Below are 26223 nucleotides of genomic sequence, written 5' to 3'. Positions count from 1 at the left end.
AAGTTGTGATGGCAAATAATTGAATGAAAAGGTACTGATTTGTCACTGATGATGTGCAAAACATTGGTCTAATGGAGAGGACAATTCTATAAGATATTATAGCTGCAAGACTGACAGAAAGAGTCCATGGTTCTTAGGGTACTGTGCATAAATAACAAAGGGTCATACATCTTTTATGTCATTTCCATAGATAAAAATTATATCAGTTCCTGATGCTGATGCCATTTGAACGAGCCAAGGGTTTCAGTGGCAAGAATATTGTTTTGGGGGGGCCTTCAATAATTAGAGCTATAGCAGCCACAGAAACAGCTGCCAGGTCTTACCTCTATGGGTATTACTCCCTAGGATGATGGCAGCAAAGGTAAGGCTGTAAAGAAGTGGTATGGGGAGAAGTTGCTATTCTCAAGGCTCTTGAGATTATATACTTATTGGTAAAAGCTAATCAAACAGTGGATGTTGGTGGGAGCAAGAAGGTGATCTCTTTTTCCATAGCAACTGCTCCCCTCAATGAAGATTGAGGGGAATGAGATGGTAGCAAGAGTGATGGTCCAGATGGGTACTATTATTTCCAAGACACTAGGTTTGGGGTTCTGAGACATATCTATGCAGGTCAGTTAAGATGTGGTAATTTAATTCACCTGGCACAATCTGCTCTTGTCTTTCAACTCAGGGTGTCTCAGTGCTTCAATTAGACAGCCTTAGCTACTGACAGATGTAGTATGGAAATCAGAATCTCTTCTCCTTCACAATTGTGCTTGGGATTCCCCCTTGCCAACAGGTCAATATCTTTACTGATATGAATGATCTCCACTCCATACCTTAGTTGTCAGAAAACACTGTTTTGGACCATTTATATATTCATTTTCATATAAATTATCTGGATTGATTTTTAAGAGCCACTGGATAGGGGCAGCTAGGTGGGTAGTGGATAGAGTACCAATCCTTTAGTCAGGAGGAGCTGACTTCAAATCTGGCCTTAGACACTTCACACTGCCTGACTATGTGACTCTGGGCAAGTCACTTAACCCCAAATGCCTCAGGGGGAAAAAAAAGCCATCTGATATCCACATAGTAGGAGAATTACAATTTTAAATGTTCTTCCTCAAAAAACAGATTAGTGAGCATCTATTTTTGATGTCCCCAATACCATAGGACCACTTACATCAGGGATAGAGGTGAGAGGAAGGTCAAGTTGATGTGCCTTCCCTGCCTTCTCTAAGGTAATCTCTGAAGATATGCTGGTATAGTCTTATTAACAATTATCTTTATATTCAAGGATCAGAAATTTAGATCTGAAAAAGTCCTTAGAAATGAAATCCAAAACTCTCATTTCACTGAGGAGGAAATTAAGGCCCATAACTTAAATGACTTATCTGACATTAGAGAATATTGCTAGCATCTGGGCTAAATAAAATCTTCAGATTCCAAATTCAGTGCTCTTTCTCTACTACATGTTCTTGCCCAAAATACTGATTAAAGATGGAGTTTGCTGTTTAAAACCTAAGGAATCAAGTAACTAACTCTACTTTCAGCTGAAATAACAGTAGAGATCAGCAACAGTAATGTACCTTCCCAGATCTCTCCTGCTTCCCATTTCTCTAGGGCTAAAGTAAGAATATTAACCATACCTCCTCTGATGCATAGTGTTTCCTTGCCAATAAAGATTTCCCAAGCTCAATGCAAGTAGTGAAGCTGTCATTGCGGGCATCAATTTCTGCTTTGATACCCTGATGGTTATTCATTAATAATTCAACTGATGACACATCCCTAAAATGTCAAACAATAAATATATTAGTTCATACTTAAAGTTAAAGAATGGATATTTTAAAAAGGTTAACCAGTTTTTAAAAGGCAAAATTCTTCACTACCTAGTAAATTTTTCCAGATTTAAGTCCCATCCTCCTATTTTATTGTCTAGATATACTGGCTGATTTGTGGTTCCCAACATATAATGCTCTATCTCCTATTTCCATGCCTTTGTACTACCTATTTTACCATGTCTGCCATGATCTTCCCTCCTCAACTCTTCAGAGTCTCTGGCTTCCTTTCAAGACAGCTCAAGCACCATCTCTTGGTGATCTTTCCTAGATCTGTTTCATACATTTCAATCTATTTTGTAGGAATTGAGGATCACCCAAGTACAAGTCAATTCAAGTAATTTTGTTCTCAATCCAAACTACACTGTACTCAGTCAATAAACATTAATATGTGACCAGCACTCTGCTAAGCACTGGAGATACAAAGAAAGACAAAAGATAACCTCTGCCCTTGAGACTAGTAAAATGTCTACATTGTCTACTTTAGACTAGTTCAACCTTCACATCCTCAGCATTGCAAAAGCCTAAAGTTATGGAACCAAGGACAGGAGGAAGAGGATGCTAGAGAGAGGCAATTCTTCCAAGTTTGTAGCTTTTAATTAGTATGGATCTTTGGTATTAACATTTTTGTGGACCAGTAAAATTTTTCCAAGGACTGCCTCTGCTCCATGCCTTGTCAGAAAGCACCATTTTTGGACCATTTATGTATTCATTTTTATCTAAATTCTCTGAATTACCTCTCAAGAACCATTGTATGGTTAAGAGTTGCCCATGTCACATAATTGGAGAATTAAGAGTTTTAAAATGCTCTCTCTTAGAAAACAGATTGGTGAGCATCTATTTTTGATGCCCCCAAAGTCATAAGACCACTTATATCAGGGCTAGAGATGAAAAGGAAAGTGCAAGTTGATGTATATGGCTTCCCTTTCTAACTTAGAAGTTAATCCTTGAGGATGTACTGACACATTCTTACCTTTTGTTGGAAGGCCCATGTCAATCAGAATATTTTCTAATATTTTCTAAATTCCATAACTATGGATACCCTTCTTTTAATAACATTTCTTGCCTCTATCTTTAGTGGTGGCCAGGAAGGGCCAAAGGTAATGAATGACAGGTCCTGTGGTGGCAGAGGAAATCAAAGCATCTTCTTGTATAACTTAACTTCCTCTTTCATTTCTGCTCACAGCAAAGCCAAAAGGAAGTTACAGAAGAAACACATATCCAAGGGTACAAAAAGGGTAGATATTAAGGACAGTTGAGTTAAGCAGGTAAACAATAGTATTACTGGACAGCACCAGAAAAAGATCATGGGCAGAGTGAGTTAACGCAGAGAGATAGAATTAGAGTAATTTTGCTCCAGCAGTTTATTCAGCTATGAACTCCTTCCAATATCTGCCTTCTCCCACTCTGGTTACACAGTCCTGCTATTGGCAGAAAGCGACACAGATGGACACAAGTCATTTTGTGTGTGTGTGTACACACACGTGCAATGAGTTTGGCTCAGAATCACTCCCTCCCCCTCCTCACTGATAAGAGAATGGGGGGAAGTCCAGAAGAGATCAGATCCAAACTCCTTTACATAATTACCTTGGCTTTTCCTGAGCTTCAATCTGCCGAATTACATCTTCCATCCAAAGCATGAGGTCACGCACCATGCTGAAGAAACGGAACTTGTCTCCTGTATCAACCAGCCTCACCCTGCGTCCTTCACAAGCATCCAAGAGAGCTTTCCAGGCTTCTAAGACCTCATTCTCCCTCTTCTGAATGTCATCAGCCTTGTCTCCAGCATAGGCTGCCTGAAGGCGGGCAGCATCCTCTTGGAGCTGCCGTACCTAGAATTTCACAAAGAAAGTCAAGATTTCAATCAGGGCCCTTTTCTTTTTCCTTTCTCCTTAATTCATTAAAGATTAATATCTGAGTGTACACAAAGTACACAGAAATATAAGTGGTCCCTATGCTTAAGGAACTTGACATTTAGTTGGGAATACGATATGAGGTAGCTTATCACTAAGAATCCACCTCCCCAAAAAGTGGTGTGAAGTTATAAAAGCCTTGGCTAAGGTGAAAGTAAGACATACAATGGACAGGAGAAATGAAAGCAAGAATATGAAGAAATGGCAGAATGACTGTGATGAGGCTTCTTTGATATTTAGGGATTCTCCGGCAATCTTTGTTAATTTTATGGCTGAGATTTATCTCATTTTACAGAACATATATATTATTGAAATTTTGGCTATTATAGTTATTATGGTATGGAGTTCATTAAGCATAGTCTATAAATTAAGATTTAAATTCTTTTTAAGTATACACTTGGGCCACAGGAGACAATACAAATCTCCTTTAGGATAAATGTGTAACTTTGTATATTTCCATAATTTTTATCATTTCTACAGAAAACCCTTGCAATAATTAGCTACCTGGTTCAGGTATGATAACCCATTCATCCTAAACTTTTAATCAACTTACTATACTCTGTTTTTATAGAAGAGAAAAGAGCATTAGATCTACAAAGCAACAATATGTAAATAGTTGAGGACCAGCTGGTGACAGTGACTTCCATAACAAATTCTGTGACAGTTAATTTCTTTATAGTCCATTATGTATAATGGGAAATAATATTTTCTCTTCTTCCTGTTAAGCTATGTGCTTTTAATTAATATATATCTAATATATAATGCTAAGACAGGGGGTGGAGAAGACTTGTCTTTAAGTTATTATTTGACATCCCAAATTTTGGCATCCTGAAAGCTTTTGGGAATTTCTTCTATTAAAAAACAGATTTCCAATGAAAGTTTTTCAAAAGGGTAAAAAAAGGATTTGAAGCTATTTTAGTCTTAAAGGCAGTATTTGAATGTACCCATTTTTCCTGGAGCCTTTCCAAGTTTATTTTAGAGAGCATTTATTAAATGTTAATTTATGTGCTAGGTACTATGAGGCTACAAAGAAGAACAAGCCATGATTTGTGTCCTCAAAAAGGGAGAGAAAAGACACAAAGACAAAACTGTAATACAAGGCAAAGGAAAGCCTTTGCCTCCTTTGTAGGAGGACAGTACCAGTAGGACATATCCCTAAGAAGTACTCACCTCAAAGCCTGTTCCCTTGCCCTTACTACAGTTATTCCCTGAACTGGGCTGGATAAGAATCGTAAGTTGTTGATTTGAATATTATTTCCCTTGGTTCCTCTCCCCTCATCTAGTAGATAACATTTCTTAGCAAAGATAATGTGATATGGACAGTTTCATGAAAAGGACCTCTGCTGTCATCCCCCACAAAAGAGAGGTACTTGATTTGCCCTTCCAAACATGAACAAAACCTCAATGAATCAACAACAACAACAACAAAAACAAAAACAACCATTTGTCTTTCTTAGCATAAGGAGATTTAAAGGACAGTCCCCCCCCCAAAAAAATAAGACAAAATATGTAGCTATTAGAAGTAAAGCTAATTGAATAGAACCATTAAATCTCAAATTCTTATTTACATATGACCATTACTCCATTTTAAAAAATAATAAAAATATTTTTTTAAAAGTTCAGGGGGAAAAAAGACCCATTAAATCATAAGCAATTCTTCTGTCCATATTCTGAAACATAAGTCCTCTGTTTTCTTTTGGAATTACTATAAAAATTCCATTTAGCACAGTTTGTAAATGAAAATTCAAACTCCTTTCAGATATACGGATCAAATATAGTTGGCCCATACAAGGTAATGCTATTAAGTCAGTCTGATTTGAAATAGTCTTCCATAGAGATCTGACACAATTATAAATGTTGCTTGTGATGAAGTTTGATGGCAAATGTTTTTATATGTATATTTTGTGTAAATAGGGAATGTCATAAATTATAAAACAATAAATTCTCATTTTTATTCTGTCTCTCTCACACACATACAGCTAAGGAGACAAAGTATGAAGGGGGGAAGAAGGGGAAACAACCCAGAAATTCATAGCAACTCCTATTTAGCCTATTCTTTTTCAAAATTTTAAACTTGTCTTGGAACGGCCACTAGGTGGCCCAAGAAAGGTCACTAGAAAGGCAAGTAGCACCCACCTGAGTGCCTAGAGCCTGGATGTCATGTTCAAACGTTGTATGCATTCTCTGTAATGTTTCCACTGTGTTCTGGTCTCTTCCAAGTTCCTCAGGCAGCTTCTTGTGTTTGTCCTGTATACGTCCGAAGATCTCCTTGGCATCGTGGTAAAATTTGTGCAGTTCATAAGAAGCGGCAAGAATCTGTGTTCTTGTATCAATGAGCTCAAGGAGGTCAGCCCAGGCCTCATTGAGACCATCTTTCCATTCGGCAATCGTGGCAGCATCAGAATGTCCGGAGTTGATGAGGTCATCTGCCATGTGATTAACTGTGTCCACACGTTCCTGCCCAATGTTTCCAGTATCTCGTGCAAATTCTCGGAATCGCTCTTGTAACATCTGAAATGTTAATGAGTGCATAGAAAAGTCAATGTAGTCATTGTTACTAATTTTATTTTTGGATAGCAGGAATTTCCCTCCCCCAAAATGAATCAAATAAATCAAAAGGAAGGTACAAGTAATGAATATTAAAATCAACCCATTTACACTCTACCAAAAGACTATCATTCATCCTTACCCTATCAGTAAGAGGCAATATATTTATCATCTCATTTGACTAACTAATGGTGAAGGTGACTAAGACTGCACAGTAGGATAAAAAGTAGAACTCATGGCCTTTTTATTTCAACCCATTAGATTCTAGGAAAGCAAGTCACTTTCTTCAGGCATTATGGAGTGCCATAATCAACCAACTTACTGTGACATGTTCGTAATCCTGGCCCAGCTCATGGGATCCTGCCACCACTTCCCTTTCAGCAATCCACTGCTCCAAATCATCCACCTCCCGGTTAAGTTGGAAAAGCCTGTGTCTCTCATCTAGTTTTCCTCTTCTCTCTTCAGCGAGGTCCTTCAGACCTGCATACAGCTTATCTACTTTGGACTGCCGCATACTAATGCGTTCACTGGAAGACAAAAGGAAAGAGAAGTGAGACATAAATTATATGCAGGAGGAAATAAAAGAGGGAGAGAGGTGTAGCATGAACTAATCTGATGAGGAAGAAAGTAGGGGGAAAAAGTGAAGTAGCCTCAAATTATATTCTAACCCCAAGCAGTAAAAATAATATTAAATAACAAATAAACAGTAAAAATATAACCAGCTCAAAAGTTATTCAGGTAGACGATCATACTTTGTCTCTAGACTGAGGGATGGGAAAAAAGATAAACCCCACTATACTCTTCAAAAGTCAGGATTTTCCTGCAAACTCTAGGAGCTGATGAAATATCAGTGATAAGAAAGTTTTTCCATTCTAAAGTCTTTTGTGACCAAAGGAAACATAAAATAATTTGAAAGCAAGGTTTACAGAACCTAGTGATTCCACAACTGAACAGTGGAATTAGGATTTAAAACCTGATCAATACTCCCCTTCCACAACACCATGCTTTCTCCCTATTTATGTGAATATTCCTAAACAAGTCAGAATATTCTTTCTTTTTTAAGACACATACATCCTTGGTGATGGCCAGAGGGTCTGGGGCAGCAAAAAGTTATTCCAATTATGAGAGCAGGCAATACCTGGTAAGAAAGGTGAAATATAGACACCCTACCTCAAGCTAACCCTCTGACATTCAAACTTAACTGTTTTATTTATCAACCAACACAGAGCAAGCTATTACTACAGAAACCCAGCTACAAAATGGTATTTACCTCTCTGGGTGATTGTCAGCTACAAGAGCCCGGCTGGTCTTAGAGAGCTGATGCACTGTTTCAGCATAATCTTCTACTGCTTGTTCCAAAATCTGGTGCTTCTTCAGCATGGAAACTGCACTCTGTTCATCCTGTAAAAAAGAAGGAAGAAGCACTCACAATTGTGCACCATCACTCTCCAAGGTTATCACCAAGAGGGATTAGCATCCTGCACTGATCAAACATGATATTTGTGGAAAGCATAACATATTTCCTGGCATGTAACCGGCACTAAATAAATGCTTATTCCCTTCCCCTTCCCCATATCCTATAAGAGAAAAGGAGCTAGTGATAGCATTTATGATTGGAAAAACAGAAATAGTTAAAGAGAACTAAGAGAGAGCTTTCCTTGGAGATTATCTTCAATTTATTCTACATATACTTCTTTATACATAATTGTTTGCATGATGTCTCTCCCATTAGACCAAACTCCTTAAGAGAAGGAACTGTTTTCTGCCTTTCTTTTTATCCTCAGTGTTTATACCTGGCACATGGCAGGTGATTAATAAATACTAGCCAAATAAGTGATTGCCTGAAATGAGCATCTCAACATACAAAGGTTAAAAATCATCTTGTAGAGGCGGCTAGGTGGCGCAGTGGATAGAGCACCAGCCTTGAATTCAGGAGAACCCGAGTTCAAATCTGATCTCAGACACTTAACTTCCTAGCTCTGTGACCCTGGCAAGTCACTTAACCCCAATTGCCAGGAGGGGGGAAGGGAGAATCATTGTAAGTGGACAAGATTATCTTAGAAATTAAAAGGGGAAGAAACAATTCTTTGGCAAAATTCTACTAAAAAGGAATTGTGACAAAGCAGATCTGATTTGCCATAGAACAAAATTGTGTTTTTTTTTTGTTTGTTTGTTTTTTTAGTAGGCAAAGATATCGACCACACACACTGTGGACTAGGGCACATTGGTGTCAGAAGCCTTAAGGTTGTCATAGAAACAATTAAGTGCTTACTGCATGCAGCGCTAAGCACTAAGAATACAAATATGGAAAGAAAAAAACATTTCCACTTGGGGACCTTAAAATGTAACAAGCTACAAGAGTAGCACTTTACAGATAAGCAAAGGGAAGTATGAGGATTGAGATGAAGACTTCTTAAGGGCCAGCAGAACTATGACCATCCCCAAACCAACAACGCCCCTCCCCACCCCCAATTCTTTTCACCTTGGCTTTCTCTTCTGACATCATATAGAGTTCCTGTTCGCTCATCCAGGCCTCAGCCTCTGCAGCATCAAAGTAATACTGCTGAGCTTTGTGGGACTCTTCCAGCCTTCTGTGGCGTTTCTCCGTCTCTTCAATGAGAAGGCTCCATAGCTGCTTTAGGTCTGTTAGCCTCTGCCTAATTGCTTCGGCATTAAGGCTACTACTGTCAGTGAGAATGTTTTGGCTCCTCTCAAAAATATCATCGATGCGAGGCTGGTGTCCCTGGATTTCTTTCTGGAGGGTCTGTGTGGGAGAGGAGAATATGCATGAGGGGCTTGCTAAATTGCAACCGTATGGCAATTATTCCAAACGCTTTGGGTGAAAACCACAGTCCTTTAAAGCTTCCTTACATGTATATGTTGCCTTGTAATTTAAAATAATTATTTAACAAATACAGCTGGACTGAACAGAACCAGTTACCTGATTTTTCTTTATTAACAGCTGCACCGTCTGAAGGTTATGGCCATGATCCGTGGAAGTTGCTATGGGCATTCTCTCACCAACCCACAACTAGAAAGAATTTCAAATAAAAGTCAGACATAGAATCTTAGAACTTTTCCCAGAAGTGATGTTGAGGCAGATTAAGTAGGAAGTGTTTTATAAGACAATCTAGGGGAACTCATATTGACTTAGAAACCCATCAGGGAAAGCTATCTCAGAAATGCATTCTTTGGGAAAGAAGAATAACATCAAATTCATTTGGGATCGAAATAATTTCTTGGACTGTTTCCTGGGAGTATGAAAATCCCACTGGATCTTCATCAATTATGGGAGAATAACTGCTCCCATACTCTAGGAAGGAACCTACATAGACAACACTTAATCAGGATATACTAGAAGAAACCATTAAAGGTCAAAGTTCAACCAAATGCAAAGGACAAATGTTTTTGGACAACTCAATAAAATGACACTTTAGAGTCAAGATCTTTACTTACAATCTCATCCTCCACATCCCTGTTAAACTGATGGATCTCTTTGGAAGCTAGCAGATTACTCTTCCTCTCATTCAGAGGTTCCAGCAATTCCATAAATTTTGTTTGCACGATAAGACGTTTACTATCAACCTCATCTGTGCTCTTCCCTTCCTGACTTAAAGCTTGGGCCTGGCTCTGGAGTTCCTCAATTTCCTTCTTCCGTACATCCATTTGATTCTCAAGTATCTGATGAAAGAAACAGCAAAAAAACTTCAGTTCATGTAAAACAGAGGCAGGTGGCAACTATTTATAAAGCCAAGAAATATAAGAGCAAAGGAAGAAATTATGAATTTATGTCATGGTTATTGCAACATCTGGTTTTGGTGATTGCCTATCAAATTACGAATTAGAACATCGCTGTCCCAACTAATAGTTTTAGCTCTACTTTGCATTTTAAACTTGGGTTTAGGCAACAGTTTCAAATTTCCATGTTGGCTAGTATTTACTTAGTTCAGTGGAAATGAACAGGAACAGAATAGGGGTTAGCCACCTAAATAAGATTAACTTCATTTTATTTGTTCACAAAGCAGTGGTCAATTCCAGAAACTAATTTCACTTGAAATGTATTCTTTCCTTCTTTTAATGCAAGAAAAGTAGAACTTACTTTCTACTGTCTATTACTCACCAATTTTATGATCAGAAAAACAAACTATTGCTCCTAGGGAGGAAATGGCTAATTATATCTTTATCAGAAGACAATCAATAGTCAAACATTTGACCTAACAAACTAAACTAGTAAAAACTGAAACCAGTAATAACCCTTTCCTCCCCTTAAAGGTTTATCCTGATGTTTACCCATAGTTACCTTATTTAGATAAAATTTTAGCTGGTAAACCTTTTCAGAAAATGGATTTGTATTTACCCAAAGGGAGGTAAATATGAGTTTAGAGTACATATGGTGACATAAAATAAATGACACATGCACACACAAAGGATGGCACAAGAACAAAATTGGTCCTACTCAAGCAATACATTCACAGAACTAACACATGGATATCTTGAAAGCTGAGGAGCACAGCATGGAAGAATCAACTTCCTTGGGAGTATGTCCAAGTTTGGAGATATGACAGAGATTTGCCCATGAAAAATATCTTTCTTATAGCACCACATATCCTCACATTAAGGACAAGGTCATCACATTGCATAGTGCACGTGGTTCTCTGACTTTGGAATAAGCCTTTTCATGAACAGTGAGAGCTCTGTACAGAATGTCTTTTGAAAACCTGAAGACAGTCCAAGAAGCAGTCATAGGATTTATAACTGCAAGGGTTCTTCAAGAACATTCAGTCCAACGTGAGGCCCATGGAGATTCAGTGATTTGCCTTACATCACATGAGGAACATGCTTCTAGCTCTGTTTTCTACCTGCCACATGTGACTTGGGGCAAATCATTCAACTTGTCTGGGCCTTGATTGCCTCGAGTGTGAGAATAAGGAGAGGAGGAAAGGATGCTGGATTAAATGATTAGGGTGTTCCAAGGTCCCTTCTGGCTTAAAATTCTATGATTTATTCTGGGAATTTGTGGTCATTTTGGAGATTTCTGGCAATAGGAATGGCCAGAAACAGGCAGACTAAAATAAAAAAATTTGCTGAGTTTGCTATTCATTTGATTAGGTGTTCTGGTGACTTAATGCATCTGAAGTCTAAACAAGAGTAATTCTACTTGCCCTTGTTTCAATCATGTGTTCAAGACTTATTAGATTTTTTTCTTTTAATATTTCTCAGAGAAGTGTCATTTACAAAGAAACTACATGACAAAGTATGAAAAGATTATTAATTTCTTTCATCTTAAACACTTCCCAATGTGATGTAGAAATAATGTTTTAGTTTTACCTCTTTTAGGTACTTCTTAGTTCTACCTCTTTTTTAACTGAGGGATAGCTGTGTGATAGTGCAGTGGTTAGAGCATTGGACTTGGACTTGGGAAGACTCTCTTGCCGAGTTCAAATTCCCCTTAGACATTTAAGCAGCTGTGTGACAATGGGCAAATCATTTGAGTGTCTCTGACTCAGTCCTTTACCTGTAAAATGAACTAGAGAAGGAAATAGCAAACTACTCTTTTTTTTTTTTAACCAAGAAGACCTCTAAAAGGGGTCATGAAGAGTCAGACACAATTTAAAATGACTCAACAAAAAGTATAACTATTTTTCAACTTAATCAAGTTGCCTTCAGGGCTGGTGCTATACAATAGTCTATACAAAAAGTGGCTGAATTACATGATCTCTGAGGGCCTTTGCTAACCCCAAAATTTTGTTATAAGGAGAACGCATTTCCCCAGTGGCCAAATGGGGACAGAAATACTATTAATTTATCAACCAGAATTCCTATATGGGAGAGAAAGAGGAATAATGAATCATCAGCATAATAAAGCAGAATGGAAACTTCTACAAAGCCATGGAACACTATTTTTTTTTTTTTTTTTTTTAAATCTTCCCAGGCTATTTTGGAAATGTCTTGTATTGTTGCCACAGCAGGTATCTTACTGTCTGGCTATGAACCCTTGAGCTAAGATAATAAATGAAGGCAAGGGTAGGAAGTGAAGATCCAGCTGGTAAAGTGGTCTTGTGCAGATCATGGTTTTTAAAAAAAATATATTAAAAAAAAAAAAAAAAAAAGGTAAGATGAATCTACTGGGCTAAAATTAAATGGAACATCTAATAGCTGAAATGATTCAGATCCTTTAGGTGTGATATACTTTTAAGATATTTCTGGAGTCTGCTTGGCTGACATCATCCACAAACTGTAATCACATTCTTTAACTGGAAACAATTAGTCACTAAAATAAACAACTGATCAGAAGAGTAAACTTTGATGTAAATGATGAAAATTTCTGGCAACTATGTAACTCTCAATATATGGGTTTCATTAAAAAAAAATTTTTGTTTTTTTTCTAGAGAGACAACAATTCACAAGAAATCCAACTACAAGAAACAAAGAATTGGTTTCACACAGTGAAGTGATAGGCATGAATTATGTGTGTATGTTTATATAATATGTGTGTACCCACACATACACAAAAGGTTCAGGATAAATACTAAAATAATAAAGCTGGCATTTGTAGAGTATGCTTTATTAATTTCAAAACACTTCTGCATTTGAGTCTTCTCACAGTTTCAGTTAATTTCTTTGTATGATGCTACAAAATGCTACAGATACATTGATAACTTTGGCAGGCAGAATTAAAAGGAAATTTTCTTCAAATGGACCTTATTGTAATTTTATTTTCTATCTTTAAATGATGTATTATTAAGCAGGCAATACTATCTCTCAGAAGTTCAAGTAATAGTGTATATATCATTTAAAGAGTTAGCTTTTGGAGTGCTTTGGCATCCTCATGAAATTTATGGATTCTCTCAGAAAACTCTCTTTGTGCATGTGTATGTATGTATGTGTGTGTATGTGTGTGCATATGCACGTATACATAGCTATACTTCAGTGAAAGTAAAGATGAAAAAAATCCCCCCCCTCCAAACATATGGGCTTTCTGAACTCAATAGATCCAGAGTTATAAATCTCTGCTCTAAATGATAATTTAAAAAAAAAAAAAACTTTAGAATGTTACACCTGAAATATAGTAATATGTGAAATATGTTTTTTTTTTTTTAAAGTGAAATCATAACCAGGAGATCATCATACACTTCAACAATGATACTGTATGAGGATGTATTCTGATGGAAGTGGATATCTTCAACATAGAGAAGAGCTAATCCAATTCCAATTGATCAATGATGGACAGAATCAGCTACACCCAGAGAAGGAACACTGGGAAATGAGTGTAAACTGTTTGCATTTTTTGTTTTTCTCCCCAGGTTATTTTTACCTTCTGAATCCAATTCTTCCTTTGCAACAACAACAAAATTCAGTTCTGCACATATATATTGTACCTAGGATATACTATAAGATATTTAATATGTATGGGAATGCCTGCCATCTAGGGGAGGGGGTGGAGGGAAGGAGGGGAAAAATTTGGAACAGAAGTGAGTACAAGGGATAATGTAAAAAATTACCTATGCATATGTGCTGTCAAAAAATGTTATAATTATAAAATTAATTTTAAAAAAATGTAAAAATAAAAAAGTGAAATCATGCTTTGCTATAATTCTCACTTCTACTTTTTAAAAAAATATTGCCTAATGAACACGTATTATTTTTGAAATCCTATAACCCAGTGTGAAATATGGAAAGATCAAAGTTTCCAAACTGGTATCCTGACTTCTTAATTTTTTGTTATTAAGGGTTGAATTTCTATTCCATTGAATGCCTCATCATGGAATGGGGCTGACTCTGAGTTCTTAAAAACTATTCTAGCAGCTCTGAAAGGCCCTTCCCAAATGGGAAAAGCTTTGATTATTAGGCCAATAATGGGCTACTTATCTCAGCATAGCTAAATTCAAAAGGGCTCATTTTTTTCAGGGCAACAACTCTCAAATAATAGTTGGGAATTGTGATCTATATTGCTAGAGGTACCCACACTAACAAAATGATGAATCTTTGAGATACTTTTGTCAAATTATCAAGCAGAGGCATCTGGTTTGTATCTATATGCAAGTGTCACAGATTATCCAGGGAGAGTGAGCTGTAGGTACCCACAACCAACATAATGACAAATTCTTGAAAAAATGAGGGTAAATCACCAAGAAATCAAAATGGGGCTGTCTCTAGGTGTCCATGGCCTTTTGGACCCACTGTAAAATAGAAGGCTCTGAAGCTCACCTGTTGCTTTTTGAGCAGAATGTTGACGCTGGTAAGATCTTTGCCATAGTCATCTGATTGAATCTGGCTCTCTAGGCCATTCAGCCATTTGTCCAAATCAGCACAGCTCTGGGTGAAAAGTTCAGCCTTGTTGGCATCAAAGAGGCGCTGGGCCTTGGTCTGGGTAGTGGATTCGAGGACTTCCCACATTTTATGTAAACCTGTGAGTTTCTCCTTCACTACGGCTTCTGTCTCTGGTTTCTCTGCAATGAGCTGCATACCTGCCTAAAAAGCACATGTCACAGAAGATACAAATTAGTCAATTGCTATAAGCAGTTTGTTTTATTATATTAACATCACCAGAAGAATTCACTTTATGTGATCCTGGCTACAACATTTCCAAATAATCAGGGAAAACAGAGAAAGTAATGTTTAAATTGGCTGGTAGAGAAGCCATGACCAAATAGAATTTAGCCAATCTCAAGAGTATTCCATCAATCACTAAAATTAGGTGGATAAAACAACAGTGACTCACAAACAATGTGGATTTCATGAAACTAAACAAAGGGCATCGTAAATTTTACACACACACACACACACACACACACACACACACACACACACACACACGACAATAATAAATTCATACTTTAGATTGAAGTTTTACTGATTAAAACACTGGATTAAGAAAACCAAGAGAAGAGAATCTATGATAAAAAAGAGGGGACATGGGGTTTGGCAACACATGCTTAATTTTAATTTTGTGCATGGAATTTAACTTCCTCACCCTTAAGATAAAGGATAAATTATTTCAATGTCTATTATACTTCTTTACACATAAATGGCATATAGTAAATCTTTGTTGAAAAAATAAATGATGGGTGTGGAAGGTGAGGGGGTGGAAGAAAAATGTACAGCATATTAATGTTTGGGGGTGAGGGGGAGGAGAGAGCAATGCATGCCCCAAAAATAGGATTTGTGAAATGGCCAGCACGACCACTGACTTAAAAAAAAAAAATCTATTGAAAACTCACTACATGTCCAGAAATGGAATAAAATTTGATGGGAATACATCATCCTATCAAGAAGCTCACAACATAGTTCAGTTTCATATAGTTTGATTCAGCCCACATTAATAAAATACCTCCAGTGTACATGACACTATTTTGGTGGCTGAGGATATAAGACAAAAGAAAAGAAGGCTAACCTTTGAGATAACATTCATGTCTGTGAGTGTTGTGGGGAATGAGAGAAATTTTCACAGAAAAATAAAGTGAAAGCATTATAGGACAGGAAAAATCCCCAACAACTGGGAATTATTGAAAGAGACAGAATCAGGAAATGCTTCAAATAGTAGGTGGTACCTAAGCTGAGCCTTAAAAGAAATTAGGGATTCTAGGAAGAGAAATGAAAGGTTTTGAGATAAGACTAGGAGAAGGCCCAGAGATGATTAGGAGAACGCGGCATCTACAGAATTGCTGATTAAGATCAGTCTGGCCCAAATAACAATATTGTAGAGGGCTGTAAGTAAGGATTTGAAGAGTTTTATTAAAGATGCAGCAGGAAATCAATAAAGATTTTTTAATAAGGATCATACTTTTTATCATAGGAATATCAATTTGTCAAGTGGAGGAAGGGATGGGAGAGAAAAGCTCAGAAGCAGGAAGACAAATTAAAGAACTATTAGAATTGCCTATGTTTGAGGTGATGAGGGTCTGAACTAAGATAGCAGCCATATTAAATAAGGAAACAGATAATGGGAAATATTCTGGAGGACCATGGATAGGAGAAAAGAGACTTGGAAGGAGTGATTAGACAGGCACAGGACAAGAGCCAGGAGAAAGCAGTATATCACAAGGGTCAAGGGAGAAGAAAATCTTCAGAAAGATGAAGTGATCCCCAGAATCTTGCATAGTGCCTGGCACACAGTAAGCTACTAAGAAATGTTTGCTACTCAGTAGTATAAAAAACTTCAATATTAATGATAATAGAGACTGAGAAGGAGCCAGGGGATTTAGCAGTTAAATGTAGATGGGACAAATATAGATAAAACATGATCAGACACTATAAATATTTATTTAAAAAATAAACAGTTGGGAGGACTCTTTCCCTTTTCCTTTTTCTAGTGATTTTTTTTCCAGGGCTGGATTAAATAATCAGGGAAGGCAAAGGAAATAATGCTAAAATTGGCTGGTAGAGAAGCCATGACCAAGGAGAATTTAAGGAGAGCAAAGGATCAACTGGAAAGAGAAGATGTGAACTTTTTATTTGGAAAGTTAGTGCTGCTTTGAATATTATACATGAGTGGCTGAATGTGAACTGTCTCTGTAGAGGTCTTTTAAACCAATATACAAAAATAAGTACGCCTAAGATATTAGAACAGTGCCCAAGACAAAGAACAATCCTCCAACACCCATCTAGATGAAGTCTGAGGTCTCCACAAAAGACAAAGCAGCTTGTTTGCTGAGTGCAAAAAGAACCAGAGAATAGTTTCATCTGTCTGTCTAAGGGCAACAAACTGCTGGTTATTGAAATCACTTTTTGGGAAAAAGAAAAAAAAAGCAACAACTAGCCACCACAAAGTCACCTGTGAATAATTCGTTTACATGGTGTTTGTATCTTCACAGAAAACCACTATCCACAGCTAACGGTTATAAAAAATGTATGGTTATGCACTTGTCTGGGTATGAGTCAAACACAGAAGTTATACACATGCTGAGTAAAAAGGAATCCAAACTCACAGAATATATTTCCTTCTCAGAGCCACACCTTATAGAAGGGCAGGGCAGGGCAAGGTACACTTACCATATATTCTCACTTACCTTTTCAATTTTGTCAAGCCATTCTTTGTTAGATGCGAGTTCTGCCATAAAAGCTTGGTGCTTGAGCCATTTGCTGTGCAGATTTCTGGCTTCGTCATAAGACATATCCTGGGCTGTGAGCATCTTTTCATTGATCCAAAGGGAAAGCTGGAAAGAGAAGGAATTGGAAATTGAGATCAAATTAAATAAATCTTTCCAATTATAAGGAACAAAGTATCCACCCTCTTATAAAATCTCCAAAATGGAAGAAACCTCAGCTGCCATACCATCCAACTCATACATTATACATACAAGAATTGCCAATACAAATTTCCAACAAGTAATTATCCAGCCCATTATAACTTCAAAAGCAGTCCACTGTACTTTAGCATAATTCTGTCATGGAATTAATGTTCCCTGTTGGCTTTTTATATCAAACCAAAAGTCTACATCTCTGAGCCTTCTATCCATTGCCCTTTATTCTGATTTCATGAGATAAATATGATATGTGTATATGTTTTTATGAATATATAGGCATTTTATATGCATACAGAAATAGAAATCCTTCTCCTACAGGAGTCTTTGAAACAAGTATTATGTACATGGACAGCTAGGTGGCACAGTGGATAGAGTGCCAGGTCTGGAATCAGGACCATTTATCTTCCTGAGTTCAAATCTAGCCTTAGACACTAGCTGTGTCACCCTGCGCAGGTCACTTCACCCTGTTTGCTTAAGATTCCTCCTAGAGAATCAACAATGAATTGGACCCATGAAATGAATAAACAAGAACAAACAAACAAACAAAAAAACAGCCCAGGAACATGCCCTAAGTTTCTACTCTTCCTCCTCAAAGATTATTCCTAGTTTCTTCTACCAACTTGGTATGAAACAAAGGCCCTTCGTGACCTTTCCAAATGGTTATCTTCTAATTTACAAAGGTCCTTCCTAAAATGAAGCATACAGAACTGAAAACAATATTCCAGATTAGGACTTATTTTTGCATTAACCTGTCCATCTTTCCCCTGTTTGTGTCTCTGAAATAGCTATATCAGACTTTTTTTTTTTTTTTTTTTGTGAACTGGGAAAAAGAAAAGTTGTATAGTGACTTTAGAAGCATAGATTATTAGAAATTGCACTGAATTTGGAGTCAGAAAATCTAACTTTAATTTTGGCTCCTCCATATTTATGCATATGTAGATATTATATACATATACATATATATGTGTTTGTGTTTATGTATCACATAAATATTAACTCATGGCACAAAATTAGAAGTCATCTAGTAGAAAAATAGGTTAGTGTAAAATTATAAATAAGTTTGAATCTAGAGTAGTACTGTACTTAGTACTCGGCACCTTATATTAGAAAGGATACTAATAAAATGGAGGGCAGCAACCAAGCAGGAAGCTAAATGGCCTCAATTTATAGTTAAGGAAAGCAAGGCTCAGTCATATGGGAAACAACAGAGCAGAATATGAACCCAAGTCCTTTAACTCCAAACTCAGCTCACTTACATCTATATGACCCTCAGTTTACTCAAATGTAAAACAAGGAACTTGGATGATAAGATTTAGAGTATCACTTCAGAACTAAATTTACCATCCCTGCTTCCTGCTATGATATTACTATTCTTTTTCATATTTTAACTTCGCTGGCATTTCTTCTTTTTCTGTCTAAATGTTATTCTCACCACAAGTTCTTTTGATCTGTGTTTCTAATTGGTACCGCCCAAAACCATAATGGTTTGAAGAGTTCATCCTACATGTCTACTTCTATCTAGAATCTGGAAAACCATGCAAAAGCCTTTCAGCTTGCAACAGCTGAGAAGTGAGTTCTCTCCTTGGCCCTGGAGATAGATGATATTCAGCCAAGCACTAGGCTCTGAACCAGGCGGCCCTAGTATACTTTTCATTCTGACCACTCAAAATTAATTAGTGCCTGTATTTCTCTTTTGTGCCAAATTTCTAATTCCTATCCCATACAAACTTTACATTTATGTAGGCTTTCCTCTAATGATCCCTTTGCTGAATATATTCAATGGGATGTTGGGAGTTAATGAAATCAAAACATTTAAAGCCATAAAGAAGTAAACAATGTAAAAGATGTCTTCCTTTCCACCCTAACAATCTTGACATGAGGAAAATTGTAACTTTTGTGGCTCAGCATCTTCCCGACCTTATCTCGAAGGTTTTCAACATACTACACACAAATGACAAGAAACCCATAAGTATTTGGAGCCAATTAGCCCTGTTCTGACATCCATTCTCCTAAATGTTCACTTGACTAAAAGATTTGATACTTGTACATACAAAATCAAAGAAGATGATATGATGATATGTGAGATTCAGTGTATCTCTTTGCCTTTACTTTTCCTTACCTTACTTTTTTAACTTCTCACAATCCTAGTTTACCAGTCCAGAAAGTAGTTTCATTGATCTATTTAAGAGAAACTAAGATTTTCTTTTGCAAACAGGCCAAATTCCAATTTACAAACATCCAACTTTTCCCCAGTTGTCTGAACATCAGCAATCACAAAAACAAACTATGAACACTTATTTATGCTAAGAGGAAAGTTTAACAAAAAGGAAAAGCCAAATTACAGAACCTCCCCCTGTACCCTTCTAAACTCAAGACCTCAAAGAAAATATCTCCAATGAACACAATAAAGGACATTTATTAAAGCTGCCAGGGACATTCACATATTTCCTCTATTCATAGCCACCTACCCAAGAAGAATAAAACGGAGGCCCAAAACCCCCTAACAAAAAACAGAGGCTTATAAACAAATCTCCTCTTTGCTGAGCACATCATCCTACAGATAAAAACATCAGGAGGTCCAGTGAGTGCCCTGAAATGGAACTATGGAACTTGCTGGATCATCAGCTCTCCATCAACATTCCTGAACCAGGAATTATTTGTGGACATTTTAAAAGGTCATTTAAGAATATAATTATTCGCTAAAGAAAAGCATTGCACAGCTTGAAAAATAGGAAAGGGGGCAGTACATAAAGAGAGTCTGTTCTGATCATTGTATTAGAAGTAAGAAAAAGGCCTGGAAATCACCAGCTGATCAAAACCATAGGTAGGAGGCATAAGACCAAGAATAAGAAGGAATAAAAAGTTATTCTACTTCCTGGACAAAGCATAACCTAATAATAAAGATAAAAACTTCACCCACTAAAAGAGCTAGAGAAATGATTCTATATTGATCCATAAGCAACTGTTCACTTGGTCTCAACTGCTACTCATAAAGCCTCCAGCCTAATCTTACTAGTTTTCACTAAGGAGTGGAATGCAAATAAAGCATTTAGGAAATAAGCACATTCTATTTTATTACCAACAAATCCAAAAAGGAATGGAGCATGACAAAGCTTCAGTTTCCCAAACCGTATGAACCAGGATTCCATATGATCCGTGGATGTTCTAAGAATCTATAAAGGATAGAAATGGTGGAGCTTTCTGACTTGGGGTGCTTCTTCAAACTCCCTTGTTGGCTTGCAAAGAAAAAGGCTTACTTTGGTGATGCAGCCTTGTGAAATTGTAGCCAGCAAGTTGTCCACACAAACTTTACCCTGGGATGTTCGAACCAAACAATTTTTGGAGTCCCAGAAAAACCTTATATAGTGACATAATTCTGATGACAAGAAGATAGTATCTTGATGAAGATTCAATCTCTATGGCTCTAACTGCAAATACCAATGGCCCAACTCACAGTATAAAGAATTAACTTTAAGTAAGGAAAGAAAGGAAAAGACCAACAGGGGAGTAATGGTCAGCAGTGACAGGTAAGTCAAATATTTTGTAAATCATCCTCATAGCACAGAAAAATTCATATAAAACCTTGTTTTAATCTTTGAAATGAATTAAATAAAGGAGGCGGAACCTTCCGGGTATTTTTAATGAAACTGGTAGCTACCTACATTGGAAGTGGACTTTTTGTAACCAAAGGTGGTAATTTAGAATAAATGGAAAAAGTTAAATTCTGTTTCCTAAAATTGGGACTGACCACTTCCTGTGACTGTACTGAGCTAGTCAATCATTTTATATTTCATTTCCCCACACATTTCTACTTTTAAGTGTTCAAAAAGGAAAATTTGAGGTTTGCTACAAGGAAAAACATTCACACATCTCAAGTAGGTATGTAAATCCATCTACCTAATATGTTGCCATTTATCCGTTCATGGACCTAGAGCTGGGAGCTAGACTATGGAAGGCACCTAGTACGATCTCATTCATTTTACAGATGAGAATTTGAATTTCAAGAAAATTAAGAGATTTGCCTATCCAAGTCACTGAATTACTAAAAAAGTGGCACAACTGGGAACTGAATGAAGATCTTGACCCCAAATCCAGGATTCTTTCCATTTCACAAATTTTTTTTTCAGAGAATTATGGGATTTCAAACCCACAGAGCACTTTACTAATACACTATCTCATTTGATCCTTGAAATACCTTATAAATATAAAACAGTTTAAAAAAGACATAACTCTTTCCTTCATGGAATATAATATAGAAGTAACATGGAAAATGCTTTGAAAAAACCTTAAGATGACAATTAATTGCTAATTAAGGTGTTATTAATAGTAGCTATTATTATAAGTAGTAGTAGTAGAAATGAAACAAAAACTTAAGTAATTAATATATACACAGCTACCATTCTAGAAGATATTAAGCTATCTTGGCCATGTAGAATTTTATGAGACAACAAGACACAATTTTAAAAATAATGCCTGTTCCAGAAAATCCAGAGTGTATGTATGGTTAGGACAGACAAAAAGAATTCATCTTTATGGTGATGCTCTCTCTTCTTGAGCTTGATTTAGTCTGGGATCCTAATGATACCCAGCAAGATGGCCTTCACGTTCTGTAGAAAGTTTAAAGGCATTTATGACAAAATGGCCTATCAGTTCTTAATATGGTAAAGTAAAAATATAGCCTTGAAAACAAACCGTAAGGTTCCTTCCCACAACACAAATTCTACACAGCTAAATTTAGAGTCTGTTCCTCCCCTGCATGTCCAAGCCTGAGTCACTGTCACAGATAATTAGTACTCTGAAATGAGCCTCCCATTCAGCCATTAGAACTCAAGCATCTGCTGGTAGTGATGATAATTCTCTCTTCAACCTGTTTGGCTACAGTTAAATCTCAGAGACCCTTAGAGTATTGGTTCTGTAGGCAAAAAATCCTTGTTGTGTGGTTTAGGACTTCACTAGTCCCAAGACTTAGCTAGCTACTAGAGCACTCAGCAAGATGCACAATAGGTCCAAGGCTCAATAGGCATAAAGATTCATTTCACAGATGATGATGAGAGAAAGCAATCAATTCCATATTTTTATAGCATGCAGTAATACCTGTGCCTGTGAAGACCTGAGGAGGACCTTCACATTGCTCTGTAGGTTGACCTAATAATACTGCTATCTCCATTCTCAATTTCTGAGGATGCAATAAAGCCAAGGTCCCAGATCCAAATTCATCTTTCTACATACCAACAGTGATGTATTTCTAATGAATGAGTCAGGTTTGAACAGCTATTCTCCAACTCCCTAGCTCATTCAGCTAAATTCAATTTTTAAAATGTGTTTATGTATGTGTCAGTTAAGTATGAAATAGTAGGATAATCATCAGATTAATACCACATGTTTAAACTTAGCCTTCTGAATCTACATGTCAGATTTCAAATGATTGGTTTTAACATATTTTTCAATGGGGGCTTCAAAGACAATCTATCTTGAGATTCCCATAAAATCAGGAATTTGACTTTTTAAATTTTTACTCACCTGGAAAATAGCCTCATTTCTTTCCTTCTAAGTCAGTTGAGTACACACTGATTTAATGTGCCTAAATACAATAGATGTTATATTGCCTTAAAAGTATTATTATAGGATAATAATCTTGGAAGATGTCATCAGGCCTTTCAACTTTATAAAGCAGGGGAATATTTTTTTTCTTCTGAAAGTGAATGAGTCCTGAGGTAATGGTATAGGCAAAGCATACCTCTTGACAATCTTGCAGGAATTTCTGAAGATCTCTGTTGTCCTTCAATCTCATCAGAAGCTCACTGGCTGCTTCACGATTCTTTCTGTGTCTGTGGGGGAAAAAAGAGGAAAACAAAACAGTGTAAAAATAAAAAAAAACTGAAATGTATCAATTCATACCAACTTTCTATTATTATTTTTCTGGTTATCCAATGATGAGATTAGTTATAGAAAAAGTTATAGAAGATATTCATTTATAACTTTTAAAGCATGATTTATAGAGGAAAAAAGCATGTTGAGTATTAATAATTATGTAACAAATTTCTCCTTCCCCCCCCCCAAAAAACAACACGAAACCTGATAAAGAGTAGTGTATCTTTTCAATAAAAAGGTCCAGATTAAGAGTGATTCAAATTCAGTCCATTGAAAGAGCTGATTCCTAATCTTGAATTCTCTCTATCAAATGAGTCATTCAAAAGCATTGAGTGAGCATGAACTATGCAACAGGGCTTTGCTGGGGATAATGCCCTTTTAAGACACTTGTAATCAAATAGTGCTAGACAGGACACACACACATGAACATACTTATTTCTTCTAAAAAGACATAAATCCCTTGAAAGAAAAAGGACTGGATTTTATTTTTGTATTTCTTTCACCAACTTAGAATGGTGCTACTAATAAGCTTCTATTGAAGCTTAATAAATACTTGATATTTAAAAAAAACATACCTAAAAATAGCTATGAAGACTAACACAAGAAAGTACAAATTAATGCCATTTTTAAGTATGAAATTTCTTTTGAGAGGAAGGAAAATCCAAATTTGGACTATTAGAACCGACCCATCTTTTTTTTCCCCCCAAGACAATTTAAATTTAATCCAAGTCCTCAACTTACAGAGAAAATGCTCAGTGAGGATGCTGGAACCTGAACCACAATCCCCAAGACTCAGAAAGAGATGTGCTTAGTTATCAGCTTATACCACATTTCCCATAGTTTCCTCATCTATAAAATGGGGATAATAGCACTCCTAAGGTTGTTGTAAGGATAAAAGGACACATATGTGAAGTGCTTTGCAAGTCTTAAAGTGCTGGTTGTGGCAAGGCTCACATTGAAAGTAGCACACAAAATATGTGCATCTGAATTCTGTTCACGCATTCACTTTGGACCATGGAGGTCACTGCATTCACTGAAAAAAAAAAAACACATTTAACCTTTCTGTGCCTTAAAGTTTTCCACCTGAAATTGGATGCTGTGAAAAAGATTGATTTTCAGGGTTTTCAAGTCAATTAGGAAGGCTAACCTACAGTGTCCTGGAGAAATAGAAAATAGTTTCAAGAATCCACCCTGCAAAATAAAATTGTTTGCAGGAGTGGCAAAATTTAGGGGAAATGAACTACACTATAAAGAAATTTGGGTTTTCAACCTGATTCAAACTGTGAACAACTGTGGATGCCAGGACAAGTCGCTGAACTCATTTTTTCTAGATATTCAATGATGATAATATGATTTACAGCATCCCAATTCTTACACTTTACAAGAATACATAAGGAATCTGTTTCTTTTCCATCTTTTACAATGCAGAGCTTGGAAAAAGTGCAATAAAAATTTGACTGCCATTCAAGTACTCAGATAAATAATAATAATAATAAACTGAGTGACACTCAGCACCATATGGATACTGAATTAACATTAAATGAATGATTACTTTTAAAAAAGGAGAATCAAAGAAATTATAAACTGTTCTATAGCTTAGAGAACATCTAGCATATCTTCCTGGATGACCCTTTTCACTTTTGAGGTGAAATAATTATTATGAGTTACCCAAAGGTGAAGCAACAAGCTAATAGGTAAATCAGGATAAAATTTCAGGCTTCCTAGAGTCAGGACCAAATTTCAGTTTTCTATCTTCTCTTCCAGTGTTCCTTCTACAATATCACTGCATCTAGTAGTAATGATGCTTTGACTTCATTCTAGGGTAACTGAAGGAAAGAAAGCAGGTCAGCAGTAGCAAAAGTTTATCAAAGAAATAAGGTCAAATGTGAATTAGAAATGGAAAAGATGGAGGAGCACATGATTCGGTCCCTAGAGGGTAAAAGATAACGTCTAACTTTTCAAAAGCTCATGAGATTTCCACATCCTTAAGAGGAGAGGTCTCAATGTGCTCATATTCCTTTGGGAAAACACTGGCTAAAGGAAATGTATCCTTCCCACACCCACCCCAATTTCATCAGGAAGAGGCTGAGAAGAACCAGGAAGGCATAAATGGGGGAACTGGGAAATAGAAGTAAAAGGTTTATTATATGAAAATACAAGACTACTATTTAATAGTAAAAGAGAAACCTCAAAGAGAAAAATTGGGACAATAATCCTCCAGCCAAATAAATAGATGCAAAGGCAGAAGTCACCTCCTTTAAATTTGTATATTCTTGGGGTACAGGTACCATAAGATAAGGGACAGGGCATTTAATAAAAGGAATAAATAACAAGGTTATAATATAAGGAGAGTTTAAAAAAGGATTTTGGATTAGGAAATATTTTGAGAGTTGAATGATTTGGTTGGAAATCTTTAGTTTTAGTGAGCCAGAAGAGTCAAAGTAGGTCCCAGAGTAAAGGAAGGGAGCTACTGCTTAAAAGTTTCTTAAAAATAAATAGCTTCCTTCCAATCAGTCCAGTCAAGCTTACCAGAACAGAACAGCAAAGGAGTCAATAGGGAGCCATTGGAATTTAGAACAGTGGGGGGGAAGGGTAGATGGAGCATATACAGGCAGATTGACATTTTAGCAAAACCATTTTGGCAGCTTTGTGGCAGATGGATTAGAGAGGGAAGAAATAGAAGGAAGAGGGACCAAATAACTCTCCAAATAGACCAACCTTCAACGGTTCATCTGAGAGGTGATGAGGGGCTGTAAAAAAGCATGGTGGTTATGATTGGAAAGATGTTGTAAAGGCAAAATGACAAGATTAGGCAATGGATTGGATATG

The 26223-nt window shown here is 36.6% G+C and overlaps 1 protein-coding gene across 3 annotated transcripts in view; it reads right to left on the bottom strand.

Annotated features, from left to right (window-relative positions):
- SPTBN1 (spectrin beta, non-erythrocytic 1) overlaps positions 1-26223 on the bottom strand; it is a 254615-nt gene that overhangs the window by 17428 nt on the left and 210964 nt on the right. For all 3 annotated transcript variants that reach the window (XM_074286937.1, XM_074286939.1, XM_074286940.1), the window contains 11 exons: positions 23261-23351; positions 17287-17433; positions 14486-14749; positions 9734-9958; positions 9219-9308; positions 8760-9041; positions 7548-7678; positions 6600-6804; positions 5867-6241; positions 3405-3649; positions 1629-1767 (listed from right to left, as the gene is read on the bottom strand). In XM_074286937.1, the coding sequence (XP_074143038.1) occupies positions 1629-1767; positions 3405-3649; positions 5867-6241; positions 6600-6804; positions 7548-7678; positions 8760-9041; positions 9219-9308; positions 9734-9958; positions 14486-14749; positions 17287-17433; positions 23261-23351 (2194 nt within the window). The remainder of the gene's footprint in view (positions 1-1628; positions 1768-3404; positions 3650-5866; positions 6242-6599; positions 6805-7547; positions 7679-8759; positions 9042-9218; positions 9309-9733; positions 9959-14485; positions 14750-17286; positions 17434-23260; positions 23352-26223) is intronic.

The sequence above is a fragment of the Sminthopsis crassicaudata genome, chromosome 2 (assembly GCF_048593235.1).
Source record: "Sminthopsis crassicaudata isolate SCR6 chromosome 2, ASM4859323v1, whole genome shotgun sequence".
NCBI lineage: Eukaryota > Metazoa > Chordata > Mammalia > Dasyuromorphia > Dasyuridae > Sminthopsis > Sminthopsis crassicaudata.
The sequence above is the reverse complement of the archived record's forward strand: the minus strand, read 5'-3'. Positions and strand labels throughout refer to the sequence as shown.